Below are 23,230 nucleotides of genomic sequence, written 5' to 3' on the forward strand. Positions count from 1 at the left end.
AACAAGCATTGGCTATGTCATTGGTGATTGTCATCCAGGAGTTAACAGCGTTATCAATATCAGTAAGATCTAATTTTTTGAGAGCTTCTGCTAGGCGTTCTTAGATCGTCTTGGCTGCAAGTTTTTCTATATTCGATACATGTTTTTTTGGGTTGGTGGGTTCTGTTTCAAATTATGAATAGTAAGATGAGCTGAAATAAGGCAATGTCAGACCATGGGATAGGCAAACTTCTACGTGGATCTATATATTGCATTTGAGAGTTAATGAATAAGAGGTCCAGAGTATGGCCTGCTTTGTGTTGGCTGATTCATGATTTGAAAACCTATGGCTGTCATGGCAGATAAAGATTCACAGCTAGAAGATAAGGATACAGTATCTACATGTAAGTTGAAATTGCCAAGTTTCATAGTGGGGAGATCGATTTCTATATTATCAACAAGGAATTCAATTAGTGGGGAGGGATTATGCTCTATCAATCCGGGTGGGGCATAAAAATAAACAGATTTGCAAATGCTTTGATTTCAATAACCCAATTTAAAAATTTGGTGGTGTAGTAACAGTAAGGTTAGTTTAAAGATTTTCTTAATCATAAGTAGTAAACTGCCACCTCTTTTTTAATTCTAGGGATGGAATAAATGTCATAAATGCTTTTTGGTAATTTATTTATGGTGATAGTATCTGATTTTTTTTGAACCAGGTCTCAGTCACTCCGCAGAAATCAGGTTTATTAACCAATACAAGATCAGTGAAGACAGGCATTTTTTTGCCAGAGATTGCGCATTAAGTAAGAAAGACATTGACATACCTAGTAATAGCGAGTTTGTTACTAAAGGAATTGGAGTGAGGCATCTTGAGGATGGCTTCCAATGAAGGTTTTTAAATTTCAGTCTGTCTGTCGTGATGATGGGGGGTAATCTCTTTGATTTCCATAATGGTTACTTAAAGGTTATCGCATGGAAACTTTGTTTTAAGATGACCACTGGAATTGAAATAGGTCTGAAATTTCATTTTTTAGGTCTTTCAGATCCTTGGGGTGTATACCATCCGGTCCAGGTGACTTACTACTTTTCAGTTTCAGTCTGGCCTACCGCATGTTCCATGTTCACTGTGAGTTGGTTCAGTTTATCTGAATTGTTCCCCTTGAAATCCGTCTTTGGAACAGGTATCACCCCCATCATCCTATTCAGTAAACACTCGAAGCAAAGAATTTTAGTCTTCTGCGATGGCCTTATCTTCCCTAAGTGCCTCTTTAATTCCTCAATCATTTATTTTTAAACTATTTTTATTAAGTTTTAGGGCATAATACATGTAATAATAATGGTCCAGGAGAGCTGGAGTACTTAACTCTCTCTGGACAAAGACCACAAACATTGTCAAGGCCTCTGTAAAACCCACCCAACATCTCCCCCCCCCCCCCCCCACTCCAATCTGTGACATCGAGAAAACCATGCTGTGCAATCAGGCTCCAAGATCTCCCCTGCGTAGAAGGCAAGATTAAGTCAACAAATAACAACTCAGTCATTAAGGATTAAACTTCTCGAACGGTGCAGATCCCAAATCAGGAACTTCCTGCGTAGCTGAGGTTATGCACGCGAACTCAAATCATCCATTCGCATCATATGATGAAGGTGATTATGCCAGGTCCAAAAAGGGCATTCGGAAGTCCACCAATGCAGCAAAATCACTTTCTTTCCCACTAAGCATGCTTTCAAGATAAATAGGCGAGGGCCCCTCCTCACCGGTAGGCAGGGACAAGAACCAAAAAGAAAAAGCAAATGGGTTATGGGGAGAGAAATCCCCAATAACACCATGAGATTGTTGGCAATATGACCCCAAAATCTTCGTATGGGGGGGCACGACCAAAAAGAGTGAGGCAAGGTACCAATAACCTGGTGACACTTACCACAGAGGGAAGATGTGGAAATTCCAGAGCGACATGCAATATATGCAGACACATAAGCCCGCCTTAAAAATTTGAATTGCATTTCACGATAGTACATATTAACCATGAGTTGGGACACTTGCCCAAAGCATGCCTGAAGAACAGGTACAGTAAGTACAAACACCCCATCCCCATTCCACCGGTTCACCAAAATGGCATATGGCTCTTTCCCGGTAAGGCCTTTAAGCTTTTTATAGTAGTAGGACAAAGAAGGAGACTGTTTCTTGAACAGAAATATGTTGTCCAAGGAATGAAAAACCCTGGGGGATCATGAGTCAAAGGGTAAGGACTGGATGATAGTGCTGGATCTGCAGATAACAGAATATCTGGCCTGATCCCAACAGATACAGTGCTCGCAACTCTGAAAAAGGTAGGTGTTGCCCCTCTCCATTGAGTAGGTGGCCCAGTTGTGTAATGCCTGTGGTCCTCCACTGGCGAAAGCCAGCCGTTTGGGAACCGGGACTGAAGTCTCCATTCCCCTGAATGGGCAACAAGTAGGTGCACAGTCGAGGTAAGAACATAAGAAAATGCCATACTGGGTCAGACCAAAGGTCCATCAAGCCCAGCATCCTGCTTCCAACAGTGGCCAATCCAGGCCACAAGAACCTGGCAAGTACCCAAAAACTAAGTCTATTCCATGTTACCATTGCTAATGGCAGTGGCTATTCTCTAAGTGAACTTAATAGCAGGTAATGGACTTCTCCTCCAAGAACTTATCCAATCCTTTTTTAAACAGCTATACTAACTGCACTAACCACATCCTCTGGCAACAAATTCCAGAGTTTAATTGTGCGTTGAGTGAAAGAACTTTCTCCGATTAGTTTTAAATGTGCCCCATGCTAACTTCATGGAGTGCCCCCCTAGTCTTTCTACTATCCGAAAGAGTAAATAACAGATTCACATCTACCCGTTCTAGACCTCTCGTGATTTTAAACACCTCTATCATATCCCCCCTCAGTCGTCTCTTCTCCAAGCTGAAAAGTCCTAACCCCTTTAGTCTTTCCTCATAGGGGGAGCAGTTCCATTCCCCTTATCATTTTGGTAGCCCTTCTCTGTACCTTCTCCATCGCAATTATATCTTTTTTGAGATGCGGCAACCAGAATTGTACACAGTATTCAAGGTGCGGTCTCACCATGGAGCGATACAGAGGCATTATGACATTTTCCGTTTTATTCACCATTCCCTTTCTAATAATTCCCAACATTCTGTTTGCTTTTTTGACTGCCGCAGCACACTGAACCGACGATTTCAATGTGTTATCCACTATGACACCTAGATCTCTTTCTTGGGTATCTGCAGTAATTTGGTCACAGCCCACCAAGCAAGGCGAAGGGTCTTATCGAGGGAGACTGAATTAAAAACGATGGGAGAGCAGTGGAGGGAGCTTGCATAATATACGTTAATGCCAGAGGGGCTACTAGGGCCTGCTCCACAGAGATGTGTACATAATTAGACTGTCCCACTATCCAATCCCTAAGTATGCGAAGGTTCCCAGCCAAATTGTACAGTCTTAAATCCAGGACACCCCATCTGCCCTCCCCCTGCCATTCTCGAAGCCCCGCCAGTGAAATTCTGGGTTTTCCGCCTCTCCAAAAGAAACAACGTAGTTCCTTAGCCAATGTTAAGTCTATACGGCGGAGAGAGAGTGGCAAATTTTGAAGTAAATATAGCCATTTAGGCAGTAACAGCATCTTAAATAAATTGACCCTGCCTCCCAGGGAAAGAGGCAATCCCCTCCAGGTGCAAAGTTTTTTTTCTACTGAACACTTAGATTATACAGATGACTGGGTGAATTTGGAATAATAATCCCAAGATATTGAAAGGAGCCTTCTGCCCACTGCAACAGGAAGGTTCCGGGCCAACGCTCTCCAAGAGTGTCTGGAAAGGCTAGGGCTTCCGATTTGGCAAAATTAAGTCATAAGCCCGCAAACTGGACAAACTCCAGAGCAATTGCATGAGGGGTGGAAGCAAGTGGTGTGGTTCCGCCAGAAATACCATATCGGCGAAAGCCGCATATTTAAACACTTTTGATTGCAACCGGATACCTCTTACTGCAGGGGTATGTAAAATAGATAAAAGGAGTGGTTCTAGCTGCAAGAGAAACAGGTGATAGCAGGCACCCCTGCCGTGTACCACGGGAGATTGGAACCACCTCAGACTGTGACCTATTGGCTATGATTACGCAGTAGGGTCTCTAAACAAAAGTAGGATTGCATCATAAAACATACCTTCGAATCCCATCACCCGCAACATATGGAATAGATAGCGCCACTCTACCCTGTCAAATGCTTTCTCCGCATCAAAGCTGATCAAAAGGCATGGCCAATCCATTTGCTGACTCATTTCCATAGCTGCCAAAAGCTTCCGAATATTAGCAAGTGCATATCGCTTGCGAACAAAGCCCACTTGACCACGGCCAATCAAGGAAGGGATCACCTCTGCCAGGCGATTCGCCAGAATCTTTGCCATAAGTTTCTGATCAGCGTTGAGAAGAGAAATCGGCCAATTAGAGGCCAGAGAATGGGCCTCCTTTCCCAGTTTGGCAATGAGGGTGACATGGGCCAAGTTAACATGAACGGGACATTCTCCTACTGCAATTAAATCTGAAAAGACACGTGTTAACACCGGTCCCACCAAATCAAGCAGGCATTTATAAAACTTTGCGGTGTAACCGTCTGGACCAGGGACCTTAAATCGTTTCGCCCACTTAATAGCTAGTTGCACCTCATCGACTCCCAGGGGCCTATTGAGCCATTCCTTCTGAGTTGCAGTAAGACCAGGCAAAGTAAATTTAGCACGGAATCGATCACAGGCCGCTTGTTCCTAGCCCTCGGATGTGTAGAGCGTTGAGAAAAAGTGGCGAAACTGAGAGAGGATCCCCTTGGCTTCTGTAAATAATGTCCCCCCCCCCCCCCCAGATGACCGAATGGCTGTAATATGTCAGGCGTGACATGTTTTAAGTAGGTTATTCAAGAGCTTCCCAGATTTATTACCAAATTGCAGGTGAAACTGGTAATAAAGAAGACTCTTTTTAGCCCTCTGGTGAAGCAGGGAGTTAAGCAGCTCCTTGTAGTGTTCTGTAAATGTCTCTGTCTGCGGGAAGATTTGTACGGGCCAGCCAGCCCCTAGCTTCCTTCAGTTGACTGCTTAAGGCAAGAAGTCGCTTATCTAAGGTTTTGCGTCTGTGCACCACGTAGGAAATTATATCACCTCATAATACCACCTTTGCCATGTACCAAAAAAGTACTGGATTGTTCACATGCTCCTCATTAAGGCTTGCATAATTTTTCCATTGGGGAGCGTAAGTAAGTCTGGAACTGGGGATCATCCGCCAAAACGTAGGGGTATCTCCATAAGCGTTTAATGTCTGGACTGGAGGAAAGCTGCAAATCCAGCCATATGGGAGCTTGATCTGATAAAAGTACCTCCCCTATGCAGGCATCACCAAGTTGCGCAAACTGATGGGCACTCAGAAACAGGTAGTCTAGACGTGTCGTGTGCTCGAGATAGATGCATGAAATCCCGCTCAGTAGAATGGAGCGCACTCCAGGCATCTACCAAATATAAGGAGCACTCTAGCTGCTGCAGTCCCCTACTGGCCCCAACATCTCTAGAGATGGCTTTAGATTTCTCCAATTCCAGGTCCCTGATGGCATTGAAATCACCCCCCAGGATAATTAAGTCATCGAGATAGGGAAGTAGCAGACAGTGAAGGTCACGGAAGAAAGTGGGGAGTATAAGTATTAGGAGCATACATGTTATAGAACACCATTTGGCGATTATATATCTGAGTAACTAAAAGGAGAAAGCACCCTTGAGGATCTTTAACCTCCTTTAGGACCTGAAAGGGCAACTGTTTATTAAATAAGATCGCCACCCCGGTGGCTTTCGATGAACCTGAGGCATAATATACATCTCCTACCCAGCCCCTACATAGTTTCATGTGCTCACTGTCCGTTAGATGGGTCTCTTGTAGAAGAGCGATATCAACTTGTTTCTTTTTTAGGTGACTGAGAATTTTGGATCTCTTAATGGGGGAATTTATTCCGCAAACATTCCAGGATAAGACTCTAGTACCGATACTAGAAGCAAGTTATTCTACCAGGGTGTAGCTTACCCAGCAAATGTATTTCGCTGTGTTACACTTTCACATGGGAGCCCTCCCAGCAGAGGCTCCCATGTGAAAGTGTAACACAGGTGTTGAACCAAACCTCTGACTGCCCACACAGCATGGAATGAAGCCAAAACACCTGTAAAAACCCCCATCCCACTCTCTCAATTAACCACATAAGGGTCACAAACCGCACACAGATGCGCTCCCCCCCTTCCCAGCCCCATCCACAATAAGAAGTTATCAATAAAAAGTCAAATGAACAGTAAACACAGTAAGTATGAAAGATAAGTAATAGGAACTTTTCAAAAGGCATAATAGAAGGCCACAACAGTTGAGCAAAACCTTTAACAGGCTGAGCACCAGGGAACACATCTCCTCTGCTCTGGCTATAACATTAGGCTGCTTCATTAGGGCTCTCCCCGCTGTCTAGGCTGTAACTGAGACGTAAAAAACAGCGCAAAGCCAATTTGCTTCCCCTTTGCTGAAACAGTGTGAAGCCAGGCAGCATCCAGTTACCCAGCCCGCCGACTCCATTAGGCCGGGTCGTCGCTCACAGCCTGGGGACTCCGCGATGCAGGAGGAGACAAGGTGCGCATAAAGTTCTTAACTGCCTCCGCCCTGTGTAGTAACCCGGATCCGTGCAGGATAGACCAGAGAGGCGCGAAGCCCTGACTCAATTAGCTTATTACAGAACGGAGCCATGATGCGCCGTTTGGCTGCCAGGTTCACGGAAAAGTCCTGGAAGACTAAAATTTTTTTTATTTTCATTATTGTAAGGCTGCCAAGCTCGAGTTGCTTGCAATATCTCACTTTTGTGAGTGAAATTGAATATTTTCGCAATGACAACTCGTGGCCAGCAGTCTGTCACGCTTTGGGCCAAGATGGTGTGCCCGCTCGATATGAAGGGGACCATGCACACGTGAGATACCCAGTTCCTGCTGCAACCAACCTTCTAAAAAGGACAGCAGGTCCTATTCAGCCAGAGTCTCCAGGAGCCCCAAAAATCGGAGGTTAGACCTCCGCAATCTATTTTCAAGGTCCTCTAAATGCTCCGTGTGTTTCTCTAATGTAGCTTTGATCGCTGTGATATCGTCCTGGGAGACCTGGCAGCCATCTTGTAAATCGGACACGCGCTGTTCAAGATCCAAGAATCGGGTCTCAAAGCCTGCAACGGCCCTCGTTGAGCTCGGTAAGTTTCGCCGAGATTACTTTATTTAATTCGGGGCCCAACAATTCAGAGATCGCCGCTTTAATTTCCGCGATCGCCGCCGTTAAGTCTGTAGTGCCGGACGGTCCGTTGCCATGTTGGATGCCACTTCAGGGGCTCCGCGGCCATTCCTTCCTTATTTTCTTTTTAGTCAAGCGGGATACCATGAGCTTACTGTGAGGTGCAGCTTCACTAGAACTAGTCCCCCTTGAGAGTTCCCAGACAAAATGCTGCGATTTGCGCTGTGGATGCAGCTGGATTAGGGAGGGCCAGCGATGCGAAGGGAAATCACGACTTCCCTTACAATGCATCACGTGACCCCCCCCCCACCCCCCCCACTTCTCGATCATTTAATGATTCAACATACTCCCTCACAGGCTTTCTGCTTCAGATATATTTTTAAAAGTTTTTGAGTTTTTGCCTCTATGGCCAACTTCTTTTCAAATTCTATCTTAGCCTGTCTTATCAACATCTTACATTAAACTTGCCAACACTTATGCTTTATCCTATTTTCTTCTCATGGATCCTTCTTCTAATTTTTGAATGAAGATCTTTTGGCTAAAATAGCCTCTTTCACCTCACATTTTAGTTATGCTGGCAATCATTTGACCTTCCTTCCAGCTGTCTTAATGCATAGAATACATCTGGACTGCACTTCTTTGAGATTTTTTTAACAATAACCAACCACACCTGTTACCCTCTCTTAATATATGTATGCACATTTCAGGTTGTGTTTTTTAAGCTATTTTTCTCATTTTATCTGTTTCCCTTTGAAAGTTTGGTGCTAGAGCTTTGGGTTTCCTTATTGTCTCCATTCTAGTCATTAATTCAGATTTGGTCGTATTATGATCACTGTTGCCAAGCAGCCCCACCACCATTAATTTTCTCACCAAATCCTGTGCTTCACTTATAATTAAATCTAAAATTGTTGCCTCTCTTGTCTGTTCCTGAACAAAGTGCTCCATAAATTTGTCATTTATTCCATCCAGGAACTTTCTCTCTAGCATGTCCTGATGTTTCACTTACCCAGTCAATATTGGAACAATTGAAATCTCCCATTATTACTGCACTACCAATTTGGTTAACTTCCCTAATTTCTCTTAACATTTCACTGTCTGTCTCATCATTTTGGCCAGGTGGATGGTTGTATACTCCTATCACTATATTCTTCCCCAACACACAAGGGATTTCTACCCATAAAGATTAAATTATGCATTTAGTCTCTTGCAGGATCTTTATCATGTTGGACTCTATGCCATCCCGGACATAAAGCACCACTCTGTCACTAAGATGTTCCTCTGTCACTGCGATATAATTTGTACCCTGGTATAGCACTGTCCCATTGGTTATCCTCTTTCCACCATGTCTCTGAGATGCCAGTTAAGTCTCATCATTCACTGCTATACACACTAACTCTCCCATAAAAACCATTTCCATGCCTGATGTTAGCTCTTATGTTTTTGCAGCTGTTATATCACAGCAGTCATGTTAGAGTATTATGAAAAATAGGCAATTAACCCATGGTGATGTATATAGGGCAAGGAACCTGAAAAGAAAACAAAATACAGAACAATGGGTTTTTTCCCCCTATATGTCAGGTGTCATCCAATAGCAATATTCAGAGTATGTATGGGGAGAATAATTTTCAAAACTTTTTACACAAAAGCTTATATGAACATAGTTTCCTCCAGTACAGGTAAAAAGGGACTGAGATCGGTTGGGTGAGGGAAAGCACATGGCAGTTTTCATTTTGAAATCTCTAGATAATACTTCTACCTGTTTCAAAGCAGCTGGGAAAAGTTATCCAAATTCCCCTTTCCAGCCCCAATTTTCAAAGGGAAACTATGGGGAGTTTCCTTTTGAAAATGAGTGGCAAGTCCAAAACAAGTCTCAAAATTGCCCCCAGTAGAATGTCGAATAGGGCTAATGTACCTTGGTCCATTGTTTTTATCACAAACACAAAAATTATCAAGTTGCTTACATGTGAAAATTACTGGTAATAGCAGAAAGGGAATAATCAGTTATATCTTATGTAGTGCATTTTATATGAAACTGAATCCCAGTGTACTTTAATTTGATGATCAGAAAATGGAAACATCTTGGGGTTTAGAGCCCTATTTTTTTCTTTTTATTTAGCTTGGACAGCTAGATTTACAGTAGTTAGTATCCTAATATGTTCACAAAAATATAGAAAGACAGTATTAAGAGAAGAAGAAAAATCTGTTGCCCTCCAAAGATGAGAAGGATCAATGCTGTCATTTAATGACAAAGCACAGACGGAATGTGAAGAAAGCTATGTACTTGTGTTCATTAGACAGCCTTTATGTAATCTGTGCTGCATTTGCCTCTTTAAAGCTAGCATCAACCTCATAAAAGTTGAAACCTTTCATATGCATTTTTGGAATTTTAAGTGTGATGTTTTCTGTACAGGTGCAGCTTCCTAAAAGATCAGCTGACTGCAGAAACAGCTGCCCGCATCGAGGCTCAGGCAAGGGTCCGCCAGCTGCTCCTCACCAACAGAGACCTGCTGCAACACATTTCCTGCTGGTGTGAACAATTAAAGGAGCTGGAAGTAAGGTAGAGAGTCGACAGACAGGTGAGGCGTCTGCTAAATCTAGTGTGTGGGGCACAGCCCCAGTTAATGGTCTTGTCTGTGATAAAGATGTTCAGTGCTGTCATATTGAGGTATTAACAACTGGTAAATGACTCCCCACAATTGGAGAAGATGAATACTTAAAGCACGGGTTGCTAAAAAGGAGAAATACTTACCTGATTTCCTTTCTCTAAGGACAGGTGGATCCAGAACATGTAGGTTATGTACTGCTAAATTAAGGAGGTTGGTATGGTAGTGGTAGTCCAAACAGGATGGAGATGGAGCAAAGCTGACATCATGGTGTATATATATCCTGCAATGAACATCAGCCCACCAGTATTTTGTGCAAAAGCCACACTGTGGACAAACTAACAAAATTGATTATTAATGGATAACCATTCCAGCACTCAGCCAACAAGAAAAACACTGGAGCCTTTAGACAAAGAGTATATTAACACTAGCTGGGACTGGAGTAACACCAGTAACCCCGTGGAATATGCAGCCACATAGGAGACAATAGCACAACCATCCAGCAGCCAAGGGGCCAAGGAATGTGGACTCCAACTGTGCTTATTAAAGAAAAGGATATTATGAAGTAAATCGTATATACTAAGAAAGGAGAAATTACTAACAGGTAAACTGAGAATCAGTGAGATGTTGCAGAGCTATCCCAAACAGGGTAGGGGGCTGTCCACAGTCCGATCAACACCACACACGCAAAGGTTGTGTCCCTCCAGGTATGCACACCTAGGCAGTTAATTGCCTGGAAAAGGTGTGTGTAAGGAGGACCACGTTGCAGCTCAGTAAATGTCAACAAGAGACAGTCTAACTTCCGCCCATGACACAGCCTGAGCCCTAGTGGAATTGGCTGCCCTAACCTGGCTAGGCAATGGCTGCTCAGCATCCACATACTCAGTTGTGACTACCTCCTTAATCTGCAGGCTATTGTAGCCTGTGACGCCGGCTTGCCCTGTTTACTCCCACCATGTGGAGTACAAACCGCCGGTCCATCTTCTGAGAGGTTTAGAAACCTCCCAAATACTCAAGATATGCCTCTTGACATCCGAAGGCCCATAGCAGGCGCTATTCTTCCACAGGGAAGTTGACTGATTCAACTGAAAGCTAAGACCACTTTTGGCAAACAGGAAGGATCAAGTACGCAGCTGTATCGCCCCCGGAGTCACCCATAGAAGGGGCTCATGGCAAGGCCTACAGTTCGGAAACCCTACGCATCAAACAAATTGCCACAAGGCACAAGGGCATCTATGTCCAATGACTTTTGATCTCTCCTGCGACTGAAGAAGCGAAGAACTTTTGCAATGCAAGAGATCACCAGCAGGTCCAGAAATGGGAGGCCCCAGTGATCCACTATGAGCTGAAACACCTCTTTTGACAATTTCTCTTCTCCTGGATCCAGACTGTCTACTAAGAAAGTCAGCTCATTGTCTTTTCCCATAAATGTGAGGCTGAAATCTCCTGAAGATGCACTTCTAGCCATTCCATAAGTAGGGCTATTTCCTGCAACACTTGCTGGCTCTTGGTTCCTCCCTGGCAATTGATGTAAGCCACTGTTGTCGCATTGTCCAACATTATCCGAACCGCTCAACCCTGCAATCGGTTGCCAAATCACAAGCATGCCAACCGGACGGCACAGGCTTCCAGCCGCTTGAGACTCCAAAGAGACACTTCTGTACTCAGTGTCCTTGCACTGTCAGTTCCTGACAGTGAGCTCCCCAACCCTGGAGGCTCGCATCTGTCATGAGTACTAGCCAGTCCAGTGACCTTAGGGAAACCCTCTTTCTTAGATGATCTGCTTGCAACCACTACTGCAGGTGTATGCAGATCTCCATTGGTAAGTGGAGCCAAATAGAATAGTTCTGAGATTGTGGGCTGAAGAGGCCGCATATGCACTCTCGCCTACGGCATCACCTATAGGGTTGCCGCCATCAATCCGAGAACATAAGAAATTGCCATACTGGGTCAGACCGAGAGTCCATCAAGCCCAGCATCCTGTTTCCACAGTGGCCAATCTAGGCTATAAGTACATGCAAAGTACCCAAACACTAAGTGTATCCCATGCTACTGATGACAGTAATAGCAGTGGCTATTCTTTGTCATCTTGATTAATAGCAGTTAATGAACTTTTCCGAGAACTTATCCAAAATGTTTTTAAAGCCAGCTACACTAACTGCACTAACCACATCCTCTAGCAACAAATTCCAGAGCTTAATTTTGTTTAGTGAAAAAACTTTCTCCGATTAGTTTTAAATGTGCTACATGCTAACTTCATGGAGTGCCCCCTAGTCCTTCTATTATCCAAAAAGGTAAATTACCGATTCGCATATTCATTCTAGACCTCTCATGATTTTAAAGACCTCTATCATATCCCCCCTCAGCCATATCTTCTCCAAGATGAACAGCCCTAATCACTTTAGCCTGTCCTTATTGAGGAGCTGTTCCATCCCCTTCATCATTTTGATCACCCTTTTCTGTACTTTCTCCATCGCAACTATAACTTTTTTGAGATGCGGCAACCAGAATTGTACACAGTATTCCAGGTGCGGTCTCACCATGGAGCGATAGAGGCATTATGACATTTTCCGTTTTATTAACCATTCCCTTCCTAATAATTCCTAACATTCTGTTTGCTTTTTTGACTGCTGCAGCACACTGAGCCGACAATTTTAAAGTATTATCCACTACCAGAGCCTGTACCCCATCTGGGCTGCCCTGGACGAAAGGACTGAGACCTACCCAAAGGTTGAGCCATCTAAAAAGCTGCTCCTCTGTAGGATTGAAACATCTGAACCCCCTAGTACAACCTCTCATGCTGGAGGAGCTTGGTGCCTGTTTCTTATCCTCTGGTAATAGAGGAGCCTGGGACTCGCCCCACTTATTGCCCATTTTCTGCAGCTCGCTCCCAAACAAGAGCGAGCCTTTAAAGGACAACTTCTTAAGATTAGATTTCGAGGTTGTATCTGCCGACCAATTTCTCAACCATAGCTGATGCCTGGCCACTATTACCAAAGCCCATCCTTCTGACCAAAGTGCAGACCAAATCGCACCACTGCTCTAAAATTGACACTAGATTCGTTGACCACCTGAGAGAGAATTAAATAAGAGCGAACAACCAAGGAACAACAAGAAGCTATATGCAAATTCATTGCTATTGCATTAAAAGCCTGCTTCAGGATAGCCTCAATTCTCCTATCCTGTGCATCCTTCAAGATCGCTCCCCCTTCTATGGGGATAGTCGTCCACTTGGTAACAGCACACAAGCGCATCCACCTTTGGAAAGCACAATTGTTCTCTTGCAGCTGGATCCAAGGGGTTCAGCCCTTCCAAGGCTTGTCTCGCTTTAAAGCTAGCTTCCAGAGTGCCCCATTCAAGATCAATCAATTCTTGAATATTTTTATTTATTTATTTAACAGTTTTATATACCGAAGTTCTAGCAACAAAGTTACTAATCAATTCGGTTTACATTGTAACAATAAATTGACAGAATGTAGAATAATGTCTTACAGAGAACAGGGAAGATTTAACTTGGAAAAATAAATAAAATAACTTAATGAGAACAATAAATAACTTCAACGGAGCAAGGAGAGTACAATTTAAATAACAAAATAATTTAGGAGAATATATGTTCGGAATTGAATGAGTCGGGCCTGAGGTCGAATATTGAAAAGATCAGAATAGTTATTGGGATTAGGAGAATGCTTGATTAAAAAACCAAGTCTTGAGTCTCTTTTTAAAGGTGGGAGTCGATTGTTCCAATCTCAGGTCAGGAGGGAGAGAGTTCCAGAGTTTAGGTCCAGCGGTGGAAAGAGCTCTTTTACTAAGAGAAGTTTTGAGCGGATGGGCCTTAAGCGTGCCTCTCTGGGCTAGCCTCGTTGGACGGGAAGAGGTGTGAAGTTGTAAAGGGATGGTGAGTTCAATTGGAGAAGAGTTTTTGATGACTTTGTGGATTATTGTTATGGTTTTATAGAAGATTCTCTGATTGATGGGGAGCCAGTGAAGGTTCTTTAAGATGGGTGTAATATGTTCCCTTTTGTTGGATTTGGTTAGAATCCTCGCAGTGGCATTTTGTAATAATTGTAGAGGTTTCAAAGTGTTAGCGGGTAGACCAAGCAATAAAGAGTTACAATAATCTATTTTCGAGAATATTATTGTTTGTAGAACATATCTGAAGTCATGGAAATATAATAGGGGTCTTAGTCTCTTTAATATCCTCCATAATAGGGAAACAAGAGGCTTTACACAAAGAAATCAACCTTCTTTCTTTGGCTCAGACATGGATTCAGCCCCTGGTACTTCCAGCATCTTCAGTGTCTGGGAAATCAGAGCTGGTAACTCATCTCTAGGAAAGAAAGGTAACATAGTTCTATATAGCACCATTCCTTGAGGAATTTCCCCATCCTCCAGGGAGTAAAGATTGGCTTCATCTGTGCCATCTGGGTCCATATCAGGGAGACCCACAGCAGATCTAGGTGTAGTCTGACACCCGCAGGACCAGGCGTGTGGGAATCCACAGCCTGCGATCCTGACCTGTTATGAATTGACTGGGGCCAAGGACTATGCCTGAAGAAAGGACTGCAGTCCTTAAACGTTCTACCCAAGAAAAGGCAGAGGGGATCCATTCCAAAACCAGGGGGCATTGGACCTGCACCCCCTGAACTACCTTCCCTCCACTGATGAACCAATTAGGGAAGCACCAAAATCAGGAAACACCTCTGGCAGCTCTTTCTATTCCCGCATTAGGCTGTAAAGAACTGGGCTTAGTAAAAATCAGATGGAGGCAATTTCCTTGAGCCTCCAAACAGTGCTGACACACGTCAGAGGGAACACCAAGCTGGGATGCCCAAATATGAGCAATACCTACCGAACCCTTCTCTTTCTTTTTTTTTTTTTTAAATTACTCTTTACCCGAGCTCAGCCCATCCTGACTGAGTACAAGGTCTGTCTCTGTGGGGGGAAAGGGCAAGGACCTTCACTGCTGCGCTCTGCTTCCTGCATCTGCTTGCCTTTCAGTTGTGGGTTTTTGTTTTTTTTTTATAACTAAGCCCACGCTGGCTAAAACCAGTTACCTGACCAAGGCATTCACCTGAGGGTGGGATCCAAAAATATCACCTCAGGAACTCTCAACTGGGGGAGGGACCATAAGGTGTCATCACAGGAGAGCGGAGTGAATAAATCTCCTTCTCGTCTCCTTTGGAAAAAAAAATGTGTGGTTTTTTTTTAAGCAATCCCCAGTAGGGAGATGCACATCCACCATCTGCTGGAGATGGAGAATACTGGCAGGCTGAAGTCACTGCAGGGGTATATATACCGTGATGTCAGCTTTGCCCCGCCTCCATCTGCTGGTAGAGGTGCATAACCCACTTGTTCTGGATCTACCTATCCATATGCTAAGAAACTTGCCTATGAAGGAACCACTCTCCAGCTGAATCAGACGTGCCCTCAAAATTGAGATTAAAAATGTTCTGTCTTCCATACATCTAACGTCTGTGGGATGCTGTGTTTTTTAATATAATTTTTTCTGTCTACTAATCAGTTTTTTACCTTAATGTGTAGAATTTTTTCATTTCAAAACCCACCAATCCATTTGCTCTGTTACATATAACTGGGGAACCAATATCACTTTCCAGTCTGCATTCATGTTTAAGTGGGGGGAAAAAAGGGCATTTAAAGAAGGTAGGTTCAGCTTTGAAAGCAACATTGCTGTTCACTCAGACTGTCAAGAAATGACGGAGGATCCACACACACACAGCTCAGCTGTGAAATGTAATGGACCTATTGTCAATTCATGTTGTGTTAATCTATCTATTTTGTGTATAGCAGCTTCACAACTTCATTCTTGTAACATTTTACAGTTAATCACTTCATTACATCAGGGATAAAAATTAATGCACGGCACTTCAAAGTAAAGTCATTAAAGAAAAACTGCAAATGCTTAAAATAGATTTAAAATGAGATGTGGAAGAGCCATGCTGTGTGCTCTTAATTATGTACTTTGAGTGTTTCAGCAAAACATGTCTTTTTTCCCTAAATACAATGAATAACCTAGAACTGCTGGTTAGCACGGATCTCCCAGAAGACGCAAGAGAAAAAGAATGGCCATTCTACACACACATTTTGCTGTGGGAGCAGAAATTTGAAAATGCAACATCCCACTGCTCTTCCCCCTTCCCCGGTGTAAAGTGAACATTGCTGCTAAACTATATAAAGTGCTCTGTCACGCTGCCTCATTTCTTTCACTCTAGATGAAAAGTACAATACATCATAAAGCAGATGTAGTCATTTCTCCTATGCTCCAAAGTCACTCATTTCAGCCGATTCTGATTCTTTTCTAAGTCCAGCCATGAAAACAGAATCCCCTTTACCATAGGGAATAGCTAGAATCCAGCATAGTGTGATACAAGCTAGGGTGGATTCATCCCTGGTAATTCATGCATTTTATGCTCAAGGTCATAGAGAGTGTGGCAGAGATTGAATTCAAATCCGATGGCTTTCTAACTTCCCATCTCTGTGGTTGTACCATTGAATCAATTGTTTGAAGAATAATTAAACAATGCAAAGCTCAAAATTCAGTCTTGTGGCCAGGTATTTTGCAGGTTTACAAATATGAGCACCGTGGTTCTAGCTGGAATAAAATGAAATATATGCAGATTATAGGATTGTATTTTTAAATGTGCTGCTCATTGAGCAGGATTTTGAACCTGGTTTCATGGTTCAAATAAGGAAGCGGACAGAGCACCTAGCGCACAGTTTCCAGATACTACTGGAAATTAGTTTCCCCCTCTTATAAGTCAAACCAACAGGTTGAATTGCAATAAACATACAATGTAAATTCCTCATCATAAACCATATTATTCATAATTTTTGTTACCGAATAATAATGGCACTTTATGTAATTTATGATTTATATTTTCTTTGACATGTGCCCTATTGTAAACAGTTATGATGGTAAATAACTTAATGACGGTATATAAAAACTTTTAAATAAAAAATAATAATAAATATGTAAGCAATAAATGAAATGTGAGCAAATGACAAGTTTTAATACATTATTTTTACTACATTTTTTAAAATATTTGTCTTAAGTTGAATTCTCCTTCTGGCTTTCTAGCTGAAAAGAAGTTTTCACAAAATTTGACAATTGCTCAGTCTCTGTCACTTAACCTGAAGAACCTATACAGCCTGGAAATAAACCTTCCTGCCACCTCCACGCCATCCAGCGTCCTAGCCAACTCTGATACTGGCTTACTGTGTGGGGTCACTGCTGCTGATTCCTATCCAATTCTCATTAATATGGACAAAGGCCATGGCTGCACCAACATAGAGAAGAGCAAAGATCTCCAGCTGGTCTCAGATGAACCCAGTGGGCTCATCAGGAAGGTGGAGGGTTCTGATGTTGCCAAAAACATTTCAAATAATGGAACAGACAGAGTGAAGTTGGATGATTTGAGTATCCGAATAGAAGATGAAAGGTAGGTACCTGGTCAAATCTCTTGCTTGTTTATAGATATAAAATGATAAAAATAAACAGTTCATTGCTGTGGGTTCTCAACAGCTATATCCCATCACTGTTCTACTTTGACTGTGGCCCCAGTAAGTTGGTATGAAGTTGTACAAACCCTAAAAACTGTATGGGCTCCATTTATATATTAACTCAACCAGCTGTTTTATGCTGTCAAACATGTATCTGCATAGGACATTATAACATTAATCATAGTGAACAAGAAAGATCCCTGTAAAAATGGGAAGAGCAGCAAGTAGCAAAAGGAATTTGATATGACAAATAAGAATTAAGACAGTTGTTCCAAACCATACTAGAATTACAGGTATCTAAATCTGGATAGGCAGTTTTAATTTCAATATGTTTGGTGTTGTCTTATGTGGCCAGAAAGACTTCATTCTCTCTACTTTAGAAGAGAGAGCTGCTTTCCAGAGAGAACATTACTGTACTAAACTATAACACTTGTAAAGAAGCATTTGTAGCTATGATTATTTTACTTGAAATGGAAAATGAGCCTCTCCTTGCAGTCTGAGGTGAAGGTGCCTCAAGGTCAAGTGAATTAGTAAAGGCAATTTGTTTAAAAAAAAAACCTAGTAAAATTCTTGGCTGTGTTATGGTTGACCATGGAACATTATTGTAGTAGTGCATGTGAAACCAGGGATTTTGAGAATAATGTGATATCACAAGTATGTAGAATGGCCATTCTGATAGTAAGTCTCATCACCACTAGTTCGATAGCCTAACTACAGAATGCAGACTAGTTGAGTTAAATTCTTTTTTACAAGGAAGGTTTTGTAGCATAATGCATTTTCACAATTGTGTTTATAATGCTGTCAAGAACAGAGATGACTAATCTGTGTGACAAAATCAAATATGGAAGCAACATGTACTAAGGATCAAGCTCTTGGTTCCCTAGCAAACAAATCAAACCTTGATAGAGTAAAAGAATATCTTTACAAACCTTCACTAGAAGAACTAACTTGAGCTAGCAATTGGCAGATTAGATAATTATTTCAAGAGGTTTTCTAAAGTTTGATGTACTTAGTAATCAAGTAGAACACACAATTTCAGACTTGTTACCTTCAGGATTCTCTTAAAATCCTATAGTGTACCCAATCCATCAATGGTTAGCTAATTCATGGAGAATGAGTATCCTTTCAATTGTAAAACAATGTATATGAGTTAGCACACAGTTTATATAACAGTTGGAGAACAAAAAGAGCACTTATATTATGCATTTTGGAAAAGACATGGTCATTTTTTAAATACATTTAAATGGAAAACATTCTGCAAAAACTTTATCATGGACGTGTTATAAACTTCATCAAACAGTTTTTGCATTGCACTTATGGAGGCTGGCATCTTTCTTTCCTTCCTTTATTGGTGACAGAACCTACAGGCATCAAACCATTACCGCAACTCAATTTTGCAGTGACATATTCCCTCATAAACCTTTTCATCCTGTGGTTCTGTAGCCTTACTTATACATGGGGGCTGAGTTGAGGAAATTGTGTGAAGAACTATTTCTCAGGTCAACAGGGACTAGAGCAGCAAGATGACCAGCTTAGACTCTTGGCTACCGGAAGAATATCTATAGTACTTGGTGCCTCTAACACTCCTTCAGTATAACACAATTAAATATATGGAACACAGCACGGAAGACAATGTGCATAAATCTTACATCCCCTCTGCCGACACCATGTTCATATTCTGCATAGCATGACTTCCCATTTGGTTTTTGCTGTTGTCTGAAGATTATTTGAAGTGCCCAATGGTTGGATAACTGTTCCTCAATGATGTAACAAATAAATACACTAAAAAGGTTCTTAGATTGTGCATTTGAAGATAAGCTTCTGTCTCCATGTTATCTTGTGAAAGCTGTTAGGGTAAAGCTAGATTGCCGTGTTCTTGCTTTAATATTTTTAATTTTGTTTCCAAGATTGCAGCAAGCTATCCCGAAACTAAACCCTCCTCCACCAATCTTCAGAAAAAGACCACCCAAGATCTCTTCAGAACAGGAGGAAGAATCGAGGTCAATGAAGAATGGAAGTATCACTACCCTTTCAAACCTCCACCTTACCAGCTTTACTAACATTACTTCCTGCTCACTTTCTGCCTCAGAGTTTGAATCCAAAACTAGGGGATCAGCAACAGAAATATCCCAGGTCTCTAGTCTTGAAAATACAGACATCTCCCCTGTCAAACCACCAGCTCGTTTGTCATTCAGCAATGATATTTCTGAATTGAAAGGAATTTTTTATTCCATGACTGGCAGCTATGATAATTTGCAAGGGCCGTTCTCTTCTGGATCTAGTTTTGGTAACAGTGAAAGCCCAGTTAAAGGCTTAGAGCAAACAGAATCTGCCAGTGACAATACGCTTCCATTTTCATCTGTGGCCAATGAAACTTGCTTACACATCAGCTTTTCCGAAGATGAAATGCCAGACAATGATTCGGACAACACCCCAAGAGGGCAACATCAGCTGTACTCAATTAGAAATAATTAAGTCAAAAGATTAACTTCTGTTCTGAATGCACTTTTTTTTTTTTAAAGCAAAATCTTTAGCTGAGATTTCTAATAGCATAAATCTTTATAATTGCTTTCAAAAAAGTATTGGGACTCTAATGGTTGAAGAAATTACACTGAAGGCAACCTATTAAATTGATATCAATACAACGTCAGCCTTTCACCTTGATTTGAGGTACCATTGTGTTGAGAGGCAGTAAAATATCCACAGCAGTTAGAGTTGAATTAGGAAAGTCTTCCGTGTGAACTGAATTTATTTACATGGCAGAAGTGTAGACTTCAGGAAACCTATATAGGATACATGGTAAGGAAGTAAAAGTAAAGTCTGCCATTCTCTATATTGGAACTCTTGCCCAAAACTGGCTGCACTAGATACTCAACTAAGACCTTTACTGTTTTTGACAAATGCAATATGTTGCTGCTGACTCTATGTACATGAATAAAAGGTTAATAATTAAAAATATATATACATGTAAGGTGATATGCAATTAGGATTGCTGTCATCTTTCATCTGCTGCCCTAAATAAAATCTTGCATGCAGGTAGGATTTTGTGATTGGCATAGGGCAAATGGGACAACTTCATTCATGACCAAGCAATAGTTTTCTACAGTTCCTCAGTTTATCTACCTGCCCCTTAAAACGATATGGATTCCTTTACTTTCAAGTTGTAATTCTTAGAAATTAAGCTTTGTAGTTCAAGGGTCAAACCATATTTAAAAATTAACCACTACAGTTCTGAATAGGTTATTAATAGAAGAGTCAAGCTTATTTTTTTAAAGCTTCTAAAGCAGATGCTCTTCATTTGTTTTATAAGGTTAGGCATTTTGGTAGCATATATCCTTTCTTCCGTGCAAGTGTCTACAAAGAGATAAGATATAGTTGGCTAAGCAGAAGCTAAGAGCTTTCCAGGACTGAGACTGAGGAACAAGGGCAAAGTTTGTCATGTGGGCCATCTCCACAGCACAGTAATGCTCTACAGTTTGACACCATCCAGTGCAAGTGCAATATTCATTTCCCCCTCAAAACTAATAGTGTATTGTCAACTCAGAATAGTTTTGTAAGATTTAACAAACTGTTGTATGAAAACTTCTAGAATGAAGCTTGCTAGTAATTAATGTGACTGCAAATTTTTCACCATGGAAGTTCTGAAGCGGGACCCTCCATAATCGCAGGCTTATTTAGGTGGTTAGTTACAGTGAGCATTGTGATAATGGGTAATACTGATCCTGGACTCCAAAAATCTTTTGTTCGACCCTTTTGCCACCCTATTCAAAAAAAGGAGCTGCATGTTCAAAAGCATTCAGTTAAAAAAAAACTTGAGCCACAGTTTTAAGCACATTCTTGAAAGACTGCCAAAAACCTCTTTTTTTCTGACCAGCTGTTAGATTTTTGCCTTCAATGGACTTGTCTGGTGATTGCTTGTGAATCAGTGGGAGAGGTTTTGTATGTGTGTGTTCTGCAATGAATGGCTGTTCGAATTGTTTGTTGGGAATGACCAATCTTGCCTCCTGTGCATAGAAGCCTATCTGTTCAATTAAGGAATCTTCTCTCCCCCCCCCTTTTTTTTTTTAAGATCACCATCTAATTTGATACTTGCATTACACACTGGAAGAGATTTGTGCACCATTTTGGCTGTTCAGGCTGAACTTCTTTTGGAGAAGTGATTTAAAAAAGTTTTTTTTGTTTTATGAAGAACGGGTCACACACCCTTCTATTTTTATAATTTTGTGGATATTCTCTACCATAATTTTTCTTTAATTTCTTTACTTTTTTTCAGAGAGCAAGGCAGACAGACAGTTTGAGGGTGTCAACATAGATTAACAAGACTGAAAACCTAAAGATGTTAAAGCTTAAATGCACCAAGTCTCCTTATCGATAATGCATTGCTAATGTAGGCATTTTATATAAATGTAGAGTGTATAAAATATATTTTTAAAGGTATATAAAATTAGATGGATTTAAAAAAAATAAATAAATAAACATAGTATATTAATCGTCTTATTACTTGCAATGAGCACTGTGCAATGTTCATCTCCTGTATGGTATTGGCAGACAAAAGTTTATTTATAGAAAGTGTTACTCAACAGGATAACTGTGAAATGCAGCATCTCGCCCTCCAGGGAATGAGACAGTTATTCAATAGTACATTTAAAGAACTGTTCCATATAGCAAAACCTTTCACAGATATTAAACTATTGGATGAAGACCATGAGCAGCAGACAGTTGTGTGTTAAAAAATGTGTATGTATTACAAAAAGTTACTACTTTTGCAAAATTTGTCCTTTCGGTTATAACTGTGGTAGAACTAAATCCAAAAGCATGGCCCAGGTCCTATGGCTATGAGAGCTGAATGCAGAAAGCATACACAAAGGAAAAGGTAGGGGCAGGGAGTGTGGACATGGGATAATGCAAGAAGCTTGGGGCCCTGAAGTATGTAGCACTGTTAGGGGGAAAGATGGTGCTGGAGCACGGCTTGGGGTGGGGTAGGTGTGATGGCATGAAAGAATGTAGGTTTGGGTATGATGAACTGTGGGCATCAGAGTACAGAGTTGGGGGGGGGGGGAGGCGGAGAAGACAAGCATCAGAATATGGGCATGGGAAGTTTAGGGAAAGGAGAAAGGTGGATGTTAGCCAGGGCGAAGGTAATATGGTATGTTATTGGATGGAGTGACCATCACTAAAAGTAGATGGGATAGGAGCAAACAATGAAGAATCATACATCAGAAACTATTTTTAGCTGCTTTGGTAATTTATTCAATTGCAATTTTTGGCTCCAAAGCGTAAATTACTTTGGAGTCTATGCACCCAGAATGACAAATGCGTTTAGCATGGTGAAGAACATTTTATTTTTCCCTCTGTTAAACTTCTGTACAAGGGGTTTGACCTAAGTTAGGTTGCCAAGCTGCATTACAAAGAAAATCCTTCTCTGGAACAGCTTTTTGAGTTCTGGCTCTTTTTTTTTTTTTTTTTAATTTGTTGCTTATTTCAAATAAGTACAAGCTGTTGAGGGGTACGGGGTTAATGTGAACCTGTCTTCAGTGTTTTTCTGAAAGCAGTGTTCTACCCTTTCTGCAGTGGACTAGCACCACATTCTAGAAGCAGTAAGGACATATGTGATTTATACAAGATATTTTGTTATGAAATAGGAATAGGGACAAAGACAGTCGAACATTTGTACAAGCAACATAAGTGACAGTCCCCTCATAATGTTCAGTTGCTTTTACTAGTATTGTGTAATCTGTACTCGGAGGCTGTTGTGTACTGCCAGGCAAGGAATGTTGAATCCTGATTTCTAAATATAGGCCAGTAACATTTATCCTGCTCTGCC

General features: G+C 41.5%; 1 protein-coding gene across 1 annotated transcript; it reads left to right on the forward strand.

Annotated features, from left to right (window-relative positions):
• Positions 1 to 334: 334 nt before the first annotated feature.
• On the forward strand, positions 335 to 20,374 carry LOC115097563. Its single transcript, XM_029613499.1, has 5 exons — positions 335 to 383; positions 7,131 to 7,247; positions 9,829 to 9,861; positions 16,985 to 17,345; positions 19,314 to 20,374. Exons 1-5 carry the CDS (start codon positions 335 to 337, stop codon positions 19,879 to 19,881), a joined length of 1,128 nt encoding a protein of 375 aa, XP_029469359.1. The 3' UTR covers positions 19,882 to 20,374.
• The last annotated feature ends 2,856 nt before the right edge of the window (positions 20,375 to 23,230 follow it).

Source organism: Rhinatrema bivittatum, chromosome 8 (assembly GCF_901001135.1).
Source record: "Rhinatrema bivittatum chromosome 8, aRhiBiv1.1, whole genome shotgun sequence".
Classification (NCBI taxonomy): Eukaryota; Metazoa; Chordata; class Amphibia; order Gymnophiona; family Rhinatrematidae; genus Rhinatrema; species Rhinatrema bivittatum.

What these genes read in the sequence shown, in the direction of transcription:
- LOC115097563 (XM_029613499.1), top strand. Translation starts at nt 335, where the DNA reads ATGGCAGATAAAGATTCACAGCTAGAAGATAAGGATACAGTATCTACA. An exon ending in TAAGGATACAGTATCTACAT is followed by an intron (nt 384 to 7,130) that starts GTAAGTTGAAAT and finishes TCTCTAATGTAG; the next exon opens with CTTTGATCGCTGTGATATCG. An exon ending in GGTAGAGAGTCGACAGACAG is followed by an intron (nt 9,862 to 16,984) that starts GTGAGGCGTCTG and finishes CTGGCTTTCTAG; the next exon opens with CTGAAAAGAAGTTTTCACAA.